A 21,769-nucleotide genomic window follows, 5' to 3' on the forward strand; every position below is an offset into this window, starting at 1 on the left:
GTGTAATAATCTGCTGTACTCAACAATTTCCTCAAAGTTCAGTAATGCTGAAGAAATAGCCCACAGAACACTTGGAAACAGGCAACATCAGATGTAATCAAGTCATTGATATTGGCTTGGATTGTTGGTTAATCTGTCATTTGAAATAATGGAAACAGAGCCTCCAGCCAGGAGCTGTAGTCGGTATCACTCATTCCTTCTTAGAGGACAGAGTGGGATGTGAACCATGCTCCTGGGTAGGGTAGTTGCTTTCTGCACTCTGAGTTGGCCAGAGTTTGGTTTCCCTATGGTTTCCCCATTGGCTTCCTCTTCCCTGGCAGAAATAAATCTTGGTCTTAATTTTGTCCCAAGTCTTTGAAAAAAGCAGTCTGCCCACCCAGGGTAAGAAAGACACCCTGTGCCTGGTAGAGAAGGATGGGAGGAGAGAAACCACTGGGGTGGAAGACAGAGGAGAGAAAGAAAGAATAAAAAGAGGGGTGTTGGGCACGGTGTGACAGTGTAATGGTTAAGGTCCTCACCTTGAATGCACTGGGTTCCCATATGGGCGCTGGTTCTAATCCCAGCAGCTCCACTTCCCATCCAGCTCCCTGCCTGTGGCCTGGGAAAGCAGTTGAAGACAGCGCAAAGGAACCTAGGCTTTGGGACCCTGCACCCGCATGGGAGACCCGGAAAAAAGTTCCTGGCTCCTGGAAATCTGCCTTTCCAATAAAATAAATAAATCTTAAAAAAAAAAAAAAACCAAAAAAACAAAAAACTAGGGGTATCTGTGGTCTCCTGAGAGGTGCCGTCTGCCGCATAAGATATACATGTGGGCTTGCGGTATTTCTCACAATTGATCCTCAGAGGCTCCCTGCTCACTCTCAATTTCCCAGCATAAGACTCCAGATGTGTTGAGAGGAAAAGCTTGAAGTGGGACCCAGGCGTGGTGACTTGATGTTGGCCATGCACCTGCTTAAAGACAGGTATTCAAGCCACCTGTCCCAGACAGGGAGTTCACACGGTCCTGTGAGCTGCCTTCAAATTACATCCCCAGTTCACACATTTGCAGGGATGAGGACAAAATTGCTTGCTGACTCTTCTACAACTAAAAAAATTTCAGTTTGTTTCTTAGTGACATGGGGAGCACATTTCACTGTGTTTGTTACTAAAGAACTGTTCTGAAAGGTCTGTTTAAAAGATATTTGTAACCAAAATTTTAATCTCAAGGATTCTCACAAAGTTCAGCTCTAGAATACACACTTGAACTTGTAGGACATCTCAAATTTCCCAATAAAGACTGTTACATAGCTGTGTATTAGACACTATAATCAAATTAGGAAGTTATGATCTCAGGAAAGGTTAACTTTCTCAAAACTTACCAAATAGTTGGTATATAACTAACTGGACAACCTCTTTCCAGAATAAGAGTAGTTTTTTTTTTTTTTCCAAAAAAAATCAGTTTTAATATTGCAGCTTTTATTTATACCTGCTGGCTTGCAACACAACAGCTTTTTTTTTTGTTTGTTTGTTTTACTTTTTATCATTATCATTTTATGATATAGTTCCATAGGCCTTGGGATTTCCCTTATATCCTCCCCAGTCCCCTCCCCGCTCCCTGAGTTCCCCTATATCATTACTAAAGTATAGTTCTTCATATACAGTCCTATGTCCATCATTGCGGGCATGGACAGTGGCAGAGAGTCCAGCATGCTATTGTGAAGATAAACAGTTGCATTGGGAATCCATCTTTGCCTGGAAGCACAAGTGCACACCGCATCGTACCCCACATCTGGATATGACAGTCTCCATTTCACAGTTACTGTACATCCCCTTAAATAAAAAGCCACAATACAAAATCAACAAGAGGAAGAAAAAAAGAAATTAACAACACTATGAAGTCAAATAACCTGCTACTGAATGACTAATGTGTCTCTGAAGAAATGAAAAAGAAAATCAAGAGCCTTCTTGAAGAAAACGATGCTTCTGTATGATCTATGAGTCATTGAATAATTTAATCAGAAGAAAGTGTCTTGAAGAGGTGGAACTAACAAAAACATTAGATGAGACACAGTCTGCAGATCTTTGTTGGTGAAATGTGACTCCTGTAGGCAACAAATAGATGGGTTTTGTTTTTTAATCTAGTCTGCTAACCTATGACATTTGATCACTTTAAGCCATTTACATTGGGTGATATGTATTGGTGATAATTTCTTTTTTTTTTCAGATTTAGTTTTTATTGTAAAGTCAGATATACCGAGAGGAGGAGAGACAGAGAGGAATATCTTCTGTCCTATGATTCACTCCCCAAGTGACCACAATGGCTGGTGCTGCGCCGATCCAAAGCCAGCAGCCCAGAACCTCTTCCAGGTCTCCAACACGGGTGCAGGATCCCAAGACTTTGTGCCATCCTCGACTGCTTTCCCAGGCCACAAGCAGGGAGCTGGATGGGAAGTGGAGCTGCTGGGATTAGAATTGGCGACAATATGGGATCCTGGGGTGTTCAAGGGTAGAACTTTAGACACTAGACCTCCACGCTGGTCCCGTGGGTGATAATTTCGTTCTGTTGTTTTGGCAATGGGTTGTTCATTGGTTTAGTCTTCTGTTGTTATTTTGCTGGATGTTCTTCACATTTGCCTTTGGTTTTGGTGGGCGCTATTGCTTTTCTCTGTCAACAGACCATCTTGAAGTATCCTTTGTAGGGCAGCTTTGGAAGAGGCATATTCTTTTAACTTTTCTTTACTGTGGAAGAATTTTATTTCATCTTCAAAGACAAAGGAAAGCTTTGCTGGGCCGACAATTTTTTTCTTTTAGAATCTGGAATATGTCACTCCATTCCTTTTGGCCTGTAGAGTTTCCTGTGAGAGGTCTCCTGTGGGTTCAATTGGCATACCATTATATCAGTTGATTTTTTTCATGTGCACATTAAGCATGTTTTCCTCATGTTCAACTGAAGAGAGCTTGATGATCATGTGTCGTGATGAAGATGGCTTTAGATCAGGCGTGTTGGGAGTTCTGTGCCTCTCCTGGATGTTGTTTTCCAGTTCTTTCTCTAGATTAGGGAAATTTTCCCTTATTAGTTCATGGAATAGATTTTTAAAAAAAATTTATTTATTTTTTATTACAAAGGCAGATATACAGAGAGGAGGAGAGACAGAGAGCAAGATCTTTCATCCGATGATTCACTCCCCTAGTGACCACAACGGCTGGTACTGTGCCGAACCGAAGCCGGGAACCAGGAACTTCTTCCAGGTCTCCCACGCGGGTGCAGGGTCCCAAGGCTTTGGGCCATCCTCGACTGCTTTCCCAGGCCACAAGCAGGGAGCTGGATAGGAGGTGGAGCTGCTGGGACTAGAACTGGCGACCATATGGGATCCTGGCGTGTTCAAGGTGAGGACTTTAGCTGCTAGCCCACCACTGGGCCCTCATGGAAAAGATTTTTAAATGTAGTTTCTGTTTCTGCACCTTTGGAACTTCCATAACTCTTATACTTGGTCTTTTAATAGTGTCTTTCAATTCTTGAATATTGTTTTAGATTGATCCAGCTCTGCTTCCAGCTTTTTGTTTGTTTCCCCCTGGTGACAGGAAATATCTTCCAATTCTGAGATTCTTTCTTCTGCCTCCTTCATTCTACTTTGGAGCCTCTCCACTGTACTTTTAATTTGTTCCACTGTATTCTTCATTTCTGATGTATCACCTTTCATTTGACTCATTTCCAGTGTGACATATACCTTAAATTCCTTGAATGACTGTATTATGTGCTTCTTGTTGTTGATAAGTTGTATAACAAGTGCTTTGAATTCTGTATCCTCCACTTTCTCAATGTCTTCCTCAGTGAACTCTGAGGTTGGCAAAGACTTTTGCTCCTTTGCAGTGGAGCCTTCAGTGATATTCATTGTGCATCGGTCTCTTCTTTTGCTCTTGGTCATTGTACTTCTGGTTATCAGATTTTTTCTCCTTGGGGCATGTTTCTAAGCTGTGTAACCCATAAATCTACAGTTCGATTTTACTTACTGCAATTCGTATATGGCTCTTTGTTTGCAGTCTGTTGTGTTACTCCCTCCTGTGAGTTATATGTCTGAGTTCTTATGTTAGACTTTACCATGGTCTTCGTAGCCCCAGCTTCTGGCTCACAACTCTCCATCTGTTGTGATTCCATGCTGAGGCTGCACTGTTGTCTGTACAACCTCTCTCCCACTTAAGGTTAGAGCAGGCCCCAGGATTAGGGAGACACCAGGTGTCCTATATACTAGGTTGGTGGTGGTGCTGATCTTGCCAGAACTTATTGGCCATTAGATTTGAGGGCCACATGGACCTATCTTGACCCATATGAGGCCATAGTCAGTATTATTTTCCTGTGGGAACGGTGCATGCAATGCACTGAACTCAGTAAGTTCTTGCAGAGCTAAGCACATGCACAGCTCACTGTTTTCTCTGCAGTCTTAAAACTTTTGAAACACTGTAAGAAATGGGGCCTGATGTGCTACCACCAGAGTTCTTGATCTGCTGGCTCTCAGGTCTGAGTGTTACCCGGACCTGTCTGTGGTGAAGCCTGTAGGATGTCACGTTGTTGTAGTTCACTGAGTCAGAAATGAGTTCACTCCAAGCCCAGTGCATGTGCAGTACTGTCCCTTGCCTTTGCCTCCTTAAACAAAAATGGCGCCTAATTCAGCTCTAGGGGCTGGACTGGGCTGTGAAATCCACCCTGTTTCCCCCATCACCCATCTGGGACCTGCTGCTCTGTCTCTGTTTCAGGTCAAATCAAACAGACCAGGAGGGTGGGCAGGTCTTTGGTTTACCTCCTGAGGTCCTGTTGAACATCTTTTCCCACCTTGTTGCTGGTGGAGTTTAGACTGCTGGTGCAATTTGGATTGCCACTCGGTGAATGGCACTGGGTTGAGTCACCGCAACACCACACTGTTGTGTCTGCTGCTTTCCTGTGTCTGTCAGTCTCCAGGTACCCCTCTGCTGTTGTTCTCTTTTCTCCTATTTCCTGGAATGTGCCCTCTCTGTTTCATATTGGCTAATGTTTCTCCATCTGTTCAAACGTGTCTTTACCCTATTCTTCCATCTTGATTTGATATTATTATTTAGTTTTTGAAATGACCAGATGCTTATATTTGGCATTTCGAGGTGGAGATGTAGCTAACTGAGCCACTGTCTGGGCCCATAAAATATTATTTGTTTATTTATTTATATTTATTTAGGGCCTGTCATGGTAGCCTAGTGGATAAAATCCTTACCTTGCACCTGCAAGAATCCCTAATAGGCGCTGGTTCTTGTCTTGTCCTCTCCATTTCCCATCCATCTCCTTGATTGTGGCTTTGGAAAGCAATCGAGGATGGCTAAAACTTGAGTCCCTGCACCAGTGTTGGAGACCTAAAGAAGTTCATGGCTCCTGGTTTCGAATTGCCTCAGTTCTGTCTGTTGTGGCCCAGTTGGGGAATGAACCAGCGGACACAAGATGTTTCGGTCTGCCTCTCCTTCTCTCTATAAATCTGACTTTCTGATATAAATCTCTATAAATTTGACTTTTTAATAAAAGATTTATTTAATCATTTGGAAGTCAAAGTTACAGAAAGAGAAAGGAGAGACAGAGGTCTCCTATTCTGGCTCATGTCTCAGATAGCTACAATGCTACAACTGCTGAGATTGGAAAAGCAGAAGCCAGGAGGCAAGAGTTTCATCCAGGTCATTAGCAAGAGGATGGATTGGAACTGGAGCAGCTGGTCCACAATAGCATGCTGGCCCTGCAGGCAGTGGCAAAGCAGTCCATGTATTTTCAGCAGCCAGGTCATGGCAGGATTGTGATGCACCAGTAGGAAACAAGGCAATTCTGAAACTATGTTTGAAATCAGTAGAGTCAATGACACTCTGCAATCCAGACCTCATTAATCTTCCCATTGACTAGATGCGAGCACAAATGCCAGATGTTCCCATTTTTATCCGTGAATCTCAGCTTCCTTAAATATTGCTTGGAATTCATCAGTCAAATCCTGTAATAGACTTCCCTCATCCCCCACTGTGAGCCCTATGGTTTTGAGTTGTCTGGGCGCTAAGCAATCCCACATGTGTAGTCACTTACTGGCTGCTGCAAACTGTCCAAATCTAGGGAGCCCACTCTGGAGCCTTTCTGCTCCAGTGCCTTCTTAATCCCCTTCTATGGTGAGAGCAAAGTAGGTGAATTTCAAGTCCTTTGAAGTTAGAATGAAGTGGGACCAGATGGGTGCCAGATTCCAGTCCTGGAAGCCCAGCTTCCTACTTAGTTCCCTGCTAATGTGCCTGGGAAAGCAGTGGAGGATGACTCAAGTGCTTGGGAGACATAGATGAAGTGCTGGTTCCTGGTCCCTGGCCCAGACCCAGACATTTTGGCCATTTGGGGAGTGGGTTAGAGGATGGAAGATCTCTCTTTGTCTCCACCTCCCCTTTGTAACTCTCCCTTTCAAATAAATCCATCACTCTTTTTGAAAAAAGTATGTAGAATGAAAAAAAGGTTTTGTCCTGGACATTAGCAAGGGCATCACTGATAAGCAAATTAACTTGAGATGAAAAGATCAAGCTGAGAACTGGCAACTACTTTCTTGGGTTTTGGGCGGAGCTGCAGTGATTGTATAATCTTGGTAGGGTGGGTCAAGGGTGGGGAGTTTGAGGCCTATATAAAGGACAGTCCTGGGCCTTTCTTCATTATTGCGAGCCAGCTAGCTGTCAACTAGCTTCCTCTTCGCCTTGTTCTTTGTCACGTGAGAGCAGTGCAGGACGTGGGCATGAGCAACCTCAGCAGCCAGCCGTGGTGGATGGTGCCTGACAACTTTAATGCTCCAATGGAATTATACATTGAAGAGGAGCAAGAGGAGCAAATATTTGGTAAGTGTCCCTTGTCCACACCTCCCCCTCTACCTAGTTTCCAAACTTCCTTTCCCCCACCCTGCTTGTCGCAGATTCCAGCCTTTAGAGCTCTGTTTTCCCAAGTACTGGTGTTTTAACATCTCTTCTCCAATTCTGCTCACAGGTCGCGGTGACATGTACCTTCGCAGCATTGAGGAACACAGCCAGAGCCTCATCCAGGTGGAGAGTTGGTTCACAGCCCAGGGACAGACTCGGGTCAGCGTCGTTGGACCCCGTCATGCACGCCGGTGGCTGATGCACATGTTCTGGAGCTTGAGGCACATAGACTCCTCCCAACGAGCCCAAGGTAAGGGCTGATGAAATTGTAGTTGAGGTATTTTTTTTCTTTTTTTTTAAGCATATATTTTTATTGCATTTCATTTTTTAAAATTAATTACATTGCATTATGTGATATATTTTTTATGCACTGGGATTCCCCTCGCCCCTCTCCACACCCTCCCCCTTGTTGCATTTCCATAGTTCAAATTCAGTTGACATTCTTTCATTGGAGGTATTTACCAAGCATAAAGTCCAGCATCTTATTGTCCTGGTAAGTTCAATGGTTTCTTGGTGAGACCATCTCTGGTCTGAAGGAAGAGCCGGCAGAGTATCATCCCAATCAATTAAAGGCCCAACATAATATTTCCAACCATTTACAACATTATGGCATTAATTGACATGGTATTGATTAACCAATATGTTAATAGGAAAATGCAGGTTCTCAACCACAACCTGTGACTTCTTCATAGACATTTGAATTTTGGTTTATATTCAACTTGGGTCTATACACCTTAAAATGGCTTAGATTGCTATTCAGCTGTCTCATGCCTATTTTAATTTTAGTATTTAGCAGTTTATAGCATTGAAGCATGATTTTGCTGAACCTGGCTGTTTTTCGGGCGGTCTAACTCTATAATTTTTTATGTCAACAGTTTAGGTGAGCGTGTTTAGGACGGGTGTGCAGAGAAATCTTCCATACCCCAGTTAAGATATTTTTGGGCTCGGCAGTGTGGCCTAGTGGCTAAGGTCCTCGCCTTGATCCCATATGGCCGCTGGTTCTAATCCCGGCAGCTCCATTTCCTCTCTATCTCTCCTCCTCTCAGTATATCTGACTTTGTAAGAAAAATAAAATAAATTAAAAAAAAAAGATATTTTTAAAAAAACATTTATTTTGGGGTAATATGTATTTCTTTATTTTAAAGGTTTATTTATTTTATTGGAAAGGCAGATCAGATTTACAGATAAGAAGAGATAAGGGAGAAAGGTCTTCTATCTGATGGTTCACTCCCTGGGTGACCAAAATGGCTAAGGTTGAGCCTATCTGAAGCCAGGAGCCTCTTTCAGGTCTCCGCTGTGGGTGCAGGGTCCCAGGCTTGTGGCTTTCCCAAGCTAGACAGGGAGCTGGATCAGAGTGGAGCAGCTGGACATGAACTGGTACCCAAATGGGATTTTGGCACATGCAATGTGAGGAGAGGATTTTGTCCTTGAATCATTGTAGCAAACTCATAAGATGTATTTTTAAAAAATTTATTTGAATGGCAGAGTTCCAGAGAGAGGAGAGAGAAAGAATCCTTCACCTGTTGGTTCACTCACCAAACGGCTGCAATAGCCAGAGCCAAGCTAGTCCAAAGCCAGGAGCTTTGCCTGGATTTGCCATGTGGGTGCAGAAGCCCCCAAACTTGGGCCCTCCTCTGTTGCTTTCTCAGGCCATTAGCAGGGAGTTGAGTGAGAAGTGGAGGAGCAGGACTTGAACTAGCACCCATTGGGGATCCCTGAGTACCAGGCATAGGCCTAACCTGATATTCCACATTGCCGGCCCTGGTAGATTTTATCTCAAAAGCAGAGATCGAGAGAGAGCAACAGAAGGAGATCTCCATCAGCTGGTTTACCTCTGAAATGGCTACAACAGCTGAGGCCTGGCCACAGTGAAGCAAGAAACCAGGAGCTTCATCTGGGTCTCCCTTATGGGAGGCAGGGGTCCAAGCTCAGGCACATTGACAGCATTACGGCAGAACTGACACAGCCAGGACTTGAATCCTAGTGTCTCAGGTGGCATTTCTTTTAAGGTTGATTTTTTTGAAAAGTGGAATTTGAGAGGCACAGGGAGAGAGCGATCTTCTGTCTGTTCGTTCAGCCTCTGAAATGGCTGCCTGGTTAGGACTGGGGCAATCTGAAATCAGCAGCCTGCAACTCCATCCAGGTCTCCCACAGGAGTGCAGGCGTCCAAGGGTTTGGTCCATCTTCTGCTGCTTTCCCAGGTGCATTGGAGGGCAGCTAATAGAAAGTGGGGCAGCCAGGACTTGAATCTGCACTTGCACAAGATACAGTCGTCGTAGGCCATTCTTAAACGGCTATTCCAAAACACCAGCCCTGAGTTGAGATCCCGATGGTAGATTCCTAGCAGAGTTGTATGTTGCTGTATAAGTTGTTGAAGAATTCATTAGGTGACTGAAGCCCAGATGTTCCCTGAGTCCTTTGGGAAAGAAGGGGCCAGCAGCCAGAGGCATTCATGAGTCCAGAAATCACTCAGGGAGGAGAACATACGGAGCAATTACACAACTAGTCAGCTGGGAAGAGCACGGCTGAGGCAGGTCACTTTTCCATAATGTCGCTGTGGCAGTGCTAGCCTGCTGTGGAGTGGTCCTTGTTAACTATGGGCTTCCCTTCCCCAGGCCTCCAGATGCTGCAGCGTGTCCAGAACCAACCATTGAACGAGACTGACTTCTACAACTCTGTCAGGATGCAGCCCAACACTGGTTACTTCTCTTTGGCCTCCAGATTGAGTGGGACCGTCTCTCTTGATGTTCCACCAGCTTCCAGTTTCCCCTGGAGTGATTGTTTTCAACCCCCTGAATTTTTCGTATCCGTCATGAGGCGTCATATTCCATAAGAAGCTGAAAGAGGGAGGGAAGGTTGTGGCGTTACCCTTGGCCAAGATGTTTGAATTTTAGGTACTCCCTTTCCCGCTCTTACGCTGTGCAGTTGTCCAGTAAAAGCAGCTATGTGATTTGAAGTGTTATGTGTTTGATTGGTTTTCAAAGCCTCAAAGAGGTTTCTGTGGACAAACTGACTTTAAAAATGAGTTTCCTGAATACCACAGAACCCTAGTGGGGCAGGAAGGGGTGAGAGAGAAGTCCAGACACAGTCAGAAGATGGTCCCAATCAACTGCCTGGTGCAGTAGGTCCCATCAGACCCACCACTCCTGGAGCTCATGGTCCCGGGTACCTATCACCTCCAGACTGGCATGGCCCACTTTACCTCAGCATTGACCAGAAAGTGCTCTAGCCTGGCTTGGTCCAGCCTGCTTCCAGTGCCAGCTCCTAATTGGTGCTGCAGCCTCTCCTGGCTCAAACAGCCCCCGTCCTGGCTTTGGTGTGAACTAACTGGTTGCGGCCCAACCTGGCCCCTCCTGCACCTCGTCCTGGTTCTCACATCTGCCAGTGGATGTTGTGTGCTGGCCTAGCCTGGTCCACCCTCCAGGCCTGCCCCACATGCATGCTGGCCAGTACTGTAGCTTGGTCTGGTTTGGGTTGCTCCCAGCCTTGGTTCTTGGGCTCATCTGCAGGGACTGTGTCCTGATAGGAGTTCCCAAAGCTCCTCTATCAGGTCATCTCCCTGTGGCACACATTGGTGGGTCCTTAGCCCAGGTTGACTTTGTCTACCTCTTGTTCTGGCAAAATAGTGTCCTTGCCCAACTTACCCAATCCCCTTCCAGTTTTCACTGTTGGGTGTTGCAGCCCAGCCATACCTGGTCCACACTCAGACACAAACCCTCATGCAGTTCAGCAGATGAGACGTAGCACGTTCTACAACCCCCTGGCTCTCATGAGTACCAGTGGGTGCTGGAATCTAGCCCAGTCTGATGCTCCCCAGACCCAGTACCCATCCATGCTCAGGGAGACTGCAGCCACATCCAGTCCAGCCTGCTCATCTCTAATCTGGCTCTTGTGCTCACCAATGGGAATCCCAACTTAACCAGAGCATCCCCTTAGCTCTCCAGGCAGACCTGCTCACAGCCACATATCTTGCACGTGCCAATGGAGATTGCTATCCCACATGGCTGAGTCCACCTGCCCCACCATGAGTTCTGCCCCAGACCTAATTCTCTCATGGACCAGCCTCACATTACCTGTTCCCTGTTCAGACTCTGACTGGTGGGTTCCATGATCTAGCCCTGCAAGTACATGGAAGTACAGCGGCCTTGTACATGGAAGATCCTCAGAAGTTGTTTCTCACCTGGACATGAACCCTCAGGTCTCTGCTTGAGCCCACCTGTGCCAATCCCCAGACCAAATGTAAGTTGTCATCCGCAAGTTCCTAGAGTACACCGCCAGGCTTGAGGGCTTTGTCTAGTGCCATTGGTGCCCAGGCTGCCCAAGGCCTCCCCTGCCCCTGCCCTAGGGAGTCACTGCCCAGCTGTCCACACCTATACCCTGTTAAGTAGTTTTCACAAGAGTAGTTACTAGACAGTATTTAGCTGCTTCAAATTAAATGAAATAACTGGGAAGCTCATGGTGGTACAGTGTTAGTTTCTCACTAAATTTGAATGATTCTTTTTTGTTATTTTCTCTTTAAATACTTTTTAAAAAAAGATGTATGACTTTTGCTTGAAGGAGTTTCAGAGATCGACAGAGAGAGAGAGAGAGAGAGAGAGAGGTTTTCTCCACTGGTTCACTCCTCAGTGGTTGTAATGGCCAGAGCTGGACTGATCTGAAGCTGGGAACCCCAAGCTTCTTTAGTATTTCTCACAAGTGTGCAGGGCCCCAAGGACTTGAGTCCTCTTTGGCTGTTTTCACAGACCACCAGCAGGGAGCTGGATCAGAGTGGAGCAGACAAGGCTCAAACCAGTGTCCAACTGGGATGCTTGTACTATTGCAGGTTGGGGATTATTCTGCCACACCAGCCCCCAGCGATATAATTTATAAAAAGCCAAAAAATGTAAGTAGACTTGTCTCTGAATTCCGTGAATATACATATTATAAAAGCACAATGATTGTTATACATGCTTCAAGCCTCTCACAACAATCATGGATCTATCGCTGTTCGTTTTATGACACAGATTACTAGAAAAGAGCTTTTTTCCCAATGCTCAATAGATAACTTAGTGGAACTTAGGAGTAAAGAGTTGTGACTGATTACCTGAAAATGAAGTTTCACTGAAGATGCTTCCGTGAACAACCTCTTGAGGAGAAAGCTTTTAAAAAGGCAAATTGAATTTCTATTTGCTTACCGGATCATTTTCTGTTTCAGAGGTATAATGGTTTTTTTTTTTCCCTCCAAAGAATGTCAAGCTAGGTCTTAAATATATTCTGCAGTTTAACTACATTTTTCTTAACCAGTAACTGAGTTATTAGCTATGTCATGGAAATCTTAATTTTTTTTTTCAAGCAGGTAAGTCTTTCGTGTCCCTCAGAATTCAAAAGGTGCCTTAGGTAAACATGGTGCCTTCCAAAGTGCCTCTCTGCCATGCAGTTTCATATCCTGTGGGAAACCTGATCACATTTTTAAATATAAGCTTAGTTTCCATTAATGCACACATACACACCATTTCTTTTCTTCCTGCTTTACAAACAACATTATCTAATATCTTGTATAGTGCTTTCTTTCTTTTTTTTTAAATTATTATAATTTTATGATACAGTTCCATAGTCTCCTGGAATTTCCCTTAACCCTTCTCCAATTCCCCACCCCCCAGTTCCTCTATATAATTACTGAAGTATAGTTCTTCATACACAGTCATATGTCCATCATTGCGGGCATGGACAATGGTACAGAGTCCAGCATCCTATTGTCAAGATGCAGTAAACAGTTGCATTGGGAGTCCATCTTTGTCTGGAAGTAGAGATGCATACTGCATTGTATCCTCACATCTGGATATGTTAGTCTCCATTTCAAAGTTACTGTACATCTGTTTATGAGATGTGGAGACTTTTTTGAGGGCATTGTTAGGGATGGTACAGCCACAGATCAGGTGGATCCTGTTGGTTTCATGGAGCGGTGAAGCTGGAGGTGGCAGAGAAACTGGGAGAAAGGGTCCCTTGATGAGACAGGAAGTAAGCTTGTCTGTGTCTATGTGGTCATCCCTCCTAATGCCACCATGATTCAGTTGTGAGGGCCCTCTCCTAATATCTTACCTAAAGCTCATCACTTCCGGATTTAATCGTCTCCAAGTTGACTGGCTTAAGTTTCCATCCTTAATCCATCAACTATAAAGTAAACTTTGGACACTATGCCCTTAATAGACAGGCCTTTGGGGAATATCCATACCTATGTCCAAAGAACAGCAGATCCCCCAGCTGTAGGCAAAGCCAAGCCAGGCCAGGCTGGGTTGGAGCAACCACTGGCATGAGGAAGATCTGTGGCTGGAAGTGAGCCTGGTCATGGTGCTAAGAGGACACTCCTGTTGGGCTGCAGGTCCCATTGGTGAATATGAGGGCCAGAATGGGGGTAGCAATCTGGACTGGACATGACTTCAGTATACCTCAAGCATGGGTGTGGAGTGGGTCTGGGATGTGCCCAACTAGGCTAGACTCCAGCATCCACTAGTGTTTGCTGGAGCTAGGGTAGATGTAGAATGGACTGGGCTAGATCTAATATATTTTTTAAGATGTATTTATTTTTATTACAGAGTCAAATATACAGAAAGGAAGATCTTCTGTCTGATGATTCACTCCCCAGGTAACCGCAAAGGCTGGAGCTGCGCCAATCTGAAGCCAGGAGCTTCTTCTAGGTCTTCCACAAGGTTTCAATGTCCCAAAGGCTTTGGGCCATCCTCGACTGCTTTCTCAGGTCACAAGCAGGAAGTTGGATGGAAAGTAGTGGAGCTGGGAATAGAACTGTTGCCCATGGACCCTGCGACATGGCCTAGCAGCTGAAGTCCTCACCCTGAACCTGCCGGGATTCCATGTGGGTGCCGGTTCTAATCCTGGCAGCTCCACTTCCCATCCAGCTCTCTGCTTGTGGCCTGGGAAAGTGGTTGAGGATGGCCCAAAGCCTTGGGACCCTGCACCCGCATGGGAGACCTCAAGGATGTTCCTGGCTCCTGGTTTCTGATTGGTTCAGCACCAGCTGTTGTGGTCACTTGGGGTGTGAGTCATTGTAAGGAAGATATTTCTCTCTGTTTCTCCTCTTCTCTATATATCTGACTTTGCAATATAAATATATATATATATATATATTTTTTAAAAGAATTGATTCCCATATGGGATCCCGGCACATGCAAGGCAAGGATTTTAGCTGCTAGGCCACAATGCTGGGCACTGGGCTAGATCTTGATACCCACTGAACGATGTGAGAGTTTGATCTGGAGGTGGACCAGGCATGGCTGGGATGAGGCAACCAACAATAAGAACCAGAAAACATGTGAGCTGGTTGGGCAAGGCCACTGTTTCTGCCAGGACAGGTGGTGGGCCAAGTCAACCTGGCCCAAAGATCCACTGTTGTATGTGTCATCTGGCACTGGGAAGTGACTTGATAGAGGAGTTTGGGGGAACTCCTCTTCTGTCAGGACACATTCCCTGTAAGTGAGAACAAGGCTAGGAAAAGCCCAGGCTATAGTACCTGCCAGCACATGTGTGAGTCAGGTCTGGGGGTGGTCCAGTCTGGGCCGGCTCATAATACCCACTGGCAGACGTGAGAACCAGGACAGGATGCAGGACAGGCAGGGTTGGGCCACAACACCAGCCAGTCCACGTTAAAACCAGGATAGCTGTTGCAGTCAGTATTTGACAGTGGATATCTGGGTGAATCTAGACTCTAAGGTAGACTATGTCAGCCAATGCACCTTAGAAATATTTCCTCAATGTTGGAGCAACAGAATCAGCATCATCTCAGAACTATCAAAACCACTTAAGTGGTACCCTTGGAAGATTCACTGCATCAGGGACCCTGGAACGACATCGCTCAGCTGTCCCCCATCACTGGGTACTGATGCAGTTAAGCTGCTGGGAGCAGCCCTCTCCCTTATTCTCTATTTTCCCCAGATACAGGAAGAAAAGAGGAGATTGGAGGCAGTTGTCTCACGCACTTTTCCCATTCCTTGATGCTCCCCATCTTAAACAGTGGTCCACTAGGGACCACTCTCTCAACTGTGTAAACATCTTCAAAAATAAAACGAATATGTTATTTAAAAAGAAAGAGTAGCAGATTATAGGTAAAAACTTTTTCTCTTTTTCTTTGGCCCATGTTTAGAGGGGGAAAGGATTGCTTTTCATGTTGATTATAGTATTTATCTCCATCTTGCCTCTCTGCCTGAACACTAGGTATAATGTTCTTGAAGAGGTTTTCTTCTTCTTTTTATTATTATTATCATTTTATGATACAGTTCCATAGTCCCTGGGAGTTCCCTTAAACCCTCCTAAAATTCGCCCCCCCCCCGAGTTCCCCTATATTATTTTTGTAGTATATTTCTTCATAAACAGCCATATATCCATCATTGCGGGCATGGATTTTTGGCAGAGTGTCTAGCATCCTATTGTCAAGAAAGCCTTTCGAATTGATGAAACTTAAAAAAAAATCAAAAAATCAAAATCCATGAGGTATAGTTTCCGCTGATCTTTGTTGATGAGATATGTCTCCTGTGGGCAACAAATAGATTGGTTTTGCTTTTTAATCCAGTCTACTTATTTATGATGTTTGATTGATAAGCTTAAGACATTTACATTCAGGGGTAGTATGAATGGGTGGTAGTTTGGTCCTGTCATTTTAGCAATGGGTTATTCATTTAGTCTTCTGTTGTCATTTTACTGGGATGGTCTTCTCATTTGCTTTTGGTTTTGGTGGGTGTTATTCCTCTTTTCTGTTAAGAGAACATCTTTAAGTATCCTTTGTAGGGCAGCTTTGGAAGAGGCATATTCTTTTAACTTTTCTTTACTGTGGAAGAATTTTATTTCATCTTCAAAGACAAAGGAAAGCTTTGCTGGGCCGATAATTTTTTGCTTTTAGAATCTGGAATATGTCACTCCATTCTCTTTTGGCCTATAGTTTCCTGTGAGAGGTCTTTTGTGAGTTTAATTGGCATTCCTTTAGTGTCAATTGATTTCTTTCACATGCACATTTAAGGATCTTTTTCTTATGTTCAATTGAAGAGAGCTTGATTGATTATCATGTATCTTGGTGAAGATGGCTTTAGATCAGGCGTGTTGGGAGTTCTGTGCCCCTCCTGGATGTTGTTTTCCAGTTCTTTCTCTAGATGAGGGAAATTTTCTTTTATTATTTCAGTAAATATATTTGTAAAACCAGTTTCTCTTTCTGTACCTTCTGGGACTCCCATAACTTTTTACTTGGTCTTTTAATAGTGTCTTTCAACTATTTTTTTCCTTTTTTTCTTTTATTTTTTCTTTATTCATTTATTTATTTTTAAAAATAATCTTCCTTAGTTGATTAGGGTACAGAGCGTCAAGGGCTACAGGAAAGTGGGTAATACAATTGTTTCTACGCTAATATCATCATTTTTTCCCTTTGTATCTGGGGTCAGGGGAGAAACAAAGGGAAATGCCCCACCCAGGCTCCCACCCATCTCCGATCACTGATGTGAGGCAAGCTCTGAGGGTCCTGCTCAAGCAGTTTTGATAGTTTAACAGTTCTGAATTACTGCCAGTCTTGCTGTTCCAAACGCGATGAAATCTATTCAGAATCTACTGGCTGACATAGTCTCTTCATGGTTGGGGTTCTGAGATCAGCAGTTCAGTTGGAGGGATCTCCAAAGAAACCTCATCTGAGATGATCCCAAACCTGATTCTTGTGTAAGTTTGCCAGTACAGGGTCTGGCACCGTCGTCTCCCCAGTCAGCTTATGCACATGCTGGTTGTTACAATTGCTGGGTCATTTCTGTTTCCACTTGAACCAATGGGTGTTGCAGTCCAGCTCAATCCTACCCACTTCATACTCGGTCCTCACAAAGACTAGTGAGAGCTGTAGCCTAGTTGGGGCAACTCCCCATCACCCCCACCAGGCATACCCCCTACCCTGGTTCCCATGCCTGTCAGTATTAACCGCAGGCTTGCTTGTTCAGTCTGTCCCACTTCCCGTTTAGCTCTTATACTTGTCAATGGGCATTGAAGCCTAGTTCAACTCAACCAACTTACTATCCAGCCCACACACATACTGGCAGATGCCTTTCTGTCTAGCCACCCCTGCCCCTCTTCTGGTTTTTGTGCTCTCCAGTGAAAGTGGTTACCCATGAGGGAGGTACCCACTATCTTCCTACTAGGCCTCTCCAACTTCCAGATTATGCACTCTCCAGGTTGTGCTGGGATTTAACTTAACAGAATTAGCCCCCGGTGCCAGTCTCTGCCATCTGAATCTGTGGCAAAGCCCAACCAACCCTCACCCACTCTAGTTTTTGCTTGCACCAGTTGGAACAGTCAGCCCAATATGACCCCTCCCCAATCTAGCTTACATGAGGCCCACAGATGTTGTAGCCCTGCCTGGTCTGGTCTGCCCCCATCCCAACTCACGCTCCCCAATGGGAGTGGATGTCCAGCAGGGGAGCCCATATTACCCTGCCAGCTTTGCCTCCTCCCCCCGGTTCTCACCTGTGTTGCTTGGGCGCCGCAAACACATCTGGTATGGCTCACATCACCTTGGCATTCCTTAATGTGCACTGGTATGTGTTGCGACTGAAACTGTCCTGACCCACACTCTATGCTAGCGCTTGGATTTGCCCATGGTTGATGTGAACGGGTTTAGCCTTGCCGGAGTCCAGCTCCAGCCTGGGTTTTGGAACTCGGGAAGGGTGCGTGGATGAGGCGCAGAAAGAAAGAGACGGACCACTAGGATTCCATGATGATAGTGGACACGGCAATAAAGCCGTCCGCTTTATTTATACAGAATCAGTTAAACTCTGGCTCAGACTTTCCACGTCATGGTCAAGTGGGTGTTTCTAAGGACAACCATGCCATCTGCTTTATCCAAAAACAACAGAAATTCCTGCTACAATCCTTATCCTACAACCTAATCTTGTATCACAAAGAAAAGGAGAACCTAAAGATTAAGGAAAGGATGAAACCCTAAACACAGGTCCCTTGATTAGCATAAGGTCAATGGGGACACCTAAAACAGTAGGAATAGAAGGCACTTTGGTAAGACATTATTATTGACATTAACCTCCAAGTTCACATTGTGTAAAAAGCCAGTCTCACAGTAGCAAAAATGCCTGGACAGATTAGAATTCTTCCGCTGAGCCGGCATAGTAGGCACGGCGAATGTCCAAGCGAAAAGCACCATGGTGGTGGTAGAAGTGCTGGGAGCCATCTGCTCCAAAGCCTCTTTTTTACATATTATCTCCTCTTCCCCCCAAGCCCATTAACAGGACAATAGGACATCAATGAGTCTGCAAAGGCCAGGTGCTACTGCCTTAGGCCTGATTCCTGAGTGCTCAGCTAAAGCAATGTAAATCAGCTCCACAGCCCACAACATATTCCCCCTTCTGTATTAAAGCAGACTTGAATGCGCCTGTCTTAGGTTGTGGACTCTCAGGTTTAACAGCCTTACCCGTCATGGGGAATCTCCGTAACATGACGGAGTCCCTGTCTTAGGTCGGTCCTTGCCTGTGTCCATCTTACCCGTCACTGGCTGCCTTTCAACGCATTGTCTGCTGCAGCTGCTCAAACCATACTTGGGGAGGCTGGCAAACCTGTTCCAAGGCTAGGAGTGATATCAACTCAGTAGCAATGAGCAAACACCAGTTCCCGGACTTGGGAAAACAAAGCACTTCATGGGTGAAACATACATAAAAGGCACAATGGGAGACAAGAGGCCATGAACTTAGGAGTAACTTAGCTCAGTAGCAATGAGCAGACAGCAGTTCCCAGGCTTGGGAAAACATTTTGCACTTGCACAGATGATACACCAGAAATGCATACAATATAACAGAAAGGCATACGATGGGGTACATGAGGCTTAGACCAAATCTAACAATATCTGCTATTTCTTTTCCAACAAATCAACCCGCAGTCCAGCATAAGCATTCCCACCCGCTCATGTTCATCAGTAAAGTCCTGTTGTTCCATAACTCTGGCAGTCTGTTCTGCGACCTTGTTACTGGCTATGATGGTTGCCGTTATGCCAAAGTCTCTTTTATTCTTATTCAGTCCCAACAGGCACAGGCAGGATTCAGGGCAGCTGCAGGATAACAGCAGAATCGCAATTGCCATTCCAGCATGGTGTCAGGGTGCAACGCAACTTGGTGTCATTCACTTCAGAAGCGTCTCCTGTACAGTCAAGGGATCCTTCCACATAACATAACCCTTCTGCTTCTGGTATCCAAGCAAAAGAAGGTGGAGCTGCATCCAGGTGACTGTAGACATCTGCCGGGCCCTGCCTCAATGGGAAGTTCCTTGTGGCCCTGCCTCATTGGAACAATGTCCTCACATCCTTGTGTCTCCCACATCCACTGCACGGACCCCAACATAGCACGGAGGATGACTGGGCCGGAGAACAATACGAAAAGAATAATTAGTGCAATTCCTAAATTTATACAAAATGAAAACAGTGGCAGTATCATACCATAGTTCAGGCAAATTTACAGGTAACATTACATATGAGGACCTTCTCAAGACAACAAAAGTATCAGGCATCAAGTAACAATTAACAATGCACTAGTACAAATTACAGTGTATACAGAACCATCTGGCAGTGGGGCCGTGTTAATCATCACGGAAGCTGGAAGTAGCTTAAGGCTCCATCTTGTAAGGGAGGAATGTTACTTATCAACAGTCCTTTTGGAAGTGGCTTGAGTTCTGTGCAGAGATGTCTTCCGTGGTAGAAGGTATTCAGCAGATGTACGCATGACGTGTCCTCATGGCAGGTGTTGATCTTCAGACTCAGCCTTTAAAACAGTTCCGGGTGGAAGTGTCTGTCGATCCCAGCAAGCGTAGCATGGAGGCTAGAGAAACTCTTTCTGTTGTTATGGCCACAGGGCGGCAAGAAGGAGAGATAGTACCCTGGTACCTAGCTTGCTATTCTTCCTCTGGGCCTCTGGGAAAGTGGGCTGTAGAGGCAATCCTTGGGATTTCAGGTCCATAAGTTAGCCACACCTATATAAACTCTGGAGATCTAACTGTATATTCTGAGAGGCCCTTTGGAGTTTTTGGAGAGGAAGTATAAGAGAAGTGAAGGAAAAGTTAAAATAATTAAAAATAATTATATAGATCACGCTCAGTAACAATATCAGGTGAAAACCATCAAAAAACAGCCTTAGAAAATATTTGCCCAAAGGTCCAATGTTTGCTATAAATTTAAAATAAAGGCACATACCCAAGTAACACATTGAAAAAGGCAATGAGAGTATAACATGAGAAACCTGGCCATAAGTGAACTTAAGCAAAAGCATACGGCTGACTAAAAAACATTTTCAATGATAGTCTGAGATTTAAATTAAGTGAGCCAAAAAACAATATTACCTTAGCACAATAAAGTAGCTTCAATAATGATCTAAGAGCTTTAGACATTTAAAATTATAAATTGGTTAGAATTACCCTATTGTTTGTAGTAAAAAAAGTTTGCATGGTTATTCAGATGGTTTACAAATATAGAATAGAAAATGGATTATAGTAAAAATTTTACGAAGATGGCTTAGGGAACATATATCAGACAAGTATATCTGTTCTTTAAATAATTTTTGTTACAAAACCTTTAAGAGTTAGTTAAAACTATAGTATTTCCCAAATAGCAAACGCAGTAATGTATAATAACAATTAAGAACTGTTTTGTAATAACTGTAGCTGGGAAAAATGGCATAAAACTAAGATCTATCATGTACCCATTTCTCATGTGATCTCAAGGAACATTGAAGACAAATAATAAAACAAACACACGCACATATATACATTCTCCCTCTTTTTTTTTTTTTTGAAAACTATAGAGGATTATAAGAGTAAAATTTTAAACAATTTTAACAAAAAGACGTACAGCAAGATAGACATATGTGGCCACCATACTCACTCAATTTTAAATAGCTAATGAGCCATGACTTCTCATATCCTGACTCAAGAAGTTGTGTTGCATCCAGTCCTCTCAAGTCCCAGATAAGTACTCAAGACAAGCAAATTTGGATGAGGTACCTGTATATAGGCAGAGGTCAGTGCAAATCCTGCGAGCCAGGAAGCCAGGACTGGCAGTGGGGCCGTGTTAATCATCACGGTGGCCTCCCCAGACTACCGAGTCAGGCTCTAGAACTCAGGATGGCTACTACCTTCTGACTGAGGCCTTCAAAATGTTACAAAGCACACAAGAGATCATGTCAGATAAATTTAGGATTAACTAAGGCGCCTTTATAAACCAAGCTTGGTGATAGCAATACCCATTAGAAAATTACTAAGTAAAAGTCAACAATGATAATTCAGTCTAAACTGAAACCCTGAGAGGAAAAAATTGGTCATTACTGAAGACCCTGATTTTAGTTATCTGAGCAATATAAATTAGCCTAAGAGATAAGCAGTCAACAGCCTAGACATATTTATAAAACCGTAAACATTTGTCCTTTTATGGCTTTTTTGTTGTTAAGCATTACCTGTCCTGGAACTCTTGGAAATACAGAAATTTGAATTAACTTCTGCAAAAAAAAAAAAAAATTGTTTTATAGTAGTATATTGATATGACAAAATTTTGCCCCACTTGGCATCTGGCAGTATCTTTAATACAATCCAAATGCTTACTCAGTTGCATCTATTAAATAAAACTTTTGAATTTTTAAAATGCATATCAAGGATGTCAAGATCTATAACATCTAGTTGAAACAGAATCTCTTTATGTAACACAATATAGATTAGATGTAATTATTGGCATTAAGTGATCACTTTAAATACCTATAAAATAAGTACATAACTTTTATCAATCTTAAGCAATGTGAACATACTGAAAAGGCAGAAAACACAAAGATTACTTCAATATAGAATCTTATCATTC

The 21,769-nt window shown here is 44.0% G+C and overlaps 1 protein-coding gene across 1 annotated transcript; it reads left to right on the top strand.

Moving 5' to 3' along the window:
* The first annotated feature begins 942 nt into the window (after positions 1-942).
* Positions 943-9,751, top strand: LOC131481287 (putative KHDC1-like protein). The gene is made up of 4 exons (XM_058669626.1): positions 943-962; positions 6,722-6,840; positions 6,986-7,168; positions 9,534-9,751. The coding sequence occupies exons 1-4, from the start codon at positions 943-945 to the stop codon at positions 9,749-9,751; spliced, it is 540 nt and encodes a 179-aa protein (XP_058525609.1).
* Positions 9,752-21,769: the final 12,018 nt, after the last annotated feature.

Source organism: Ochotona princeps, chromosome 1 (assembly GCF_030435755.1).
Source record: "Ochotona princeps isolate mOchPri1 chromosome 1, mOchPri1.hap1, whole genome shotgun sequence".
Lineage (NCBI taxonomy): Eukaryota > Metazoa > Chordata > Mammalia > Lagomorpha > Ochotonidae > Ochotona > Ochotona princeps.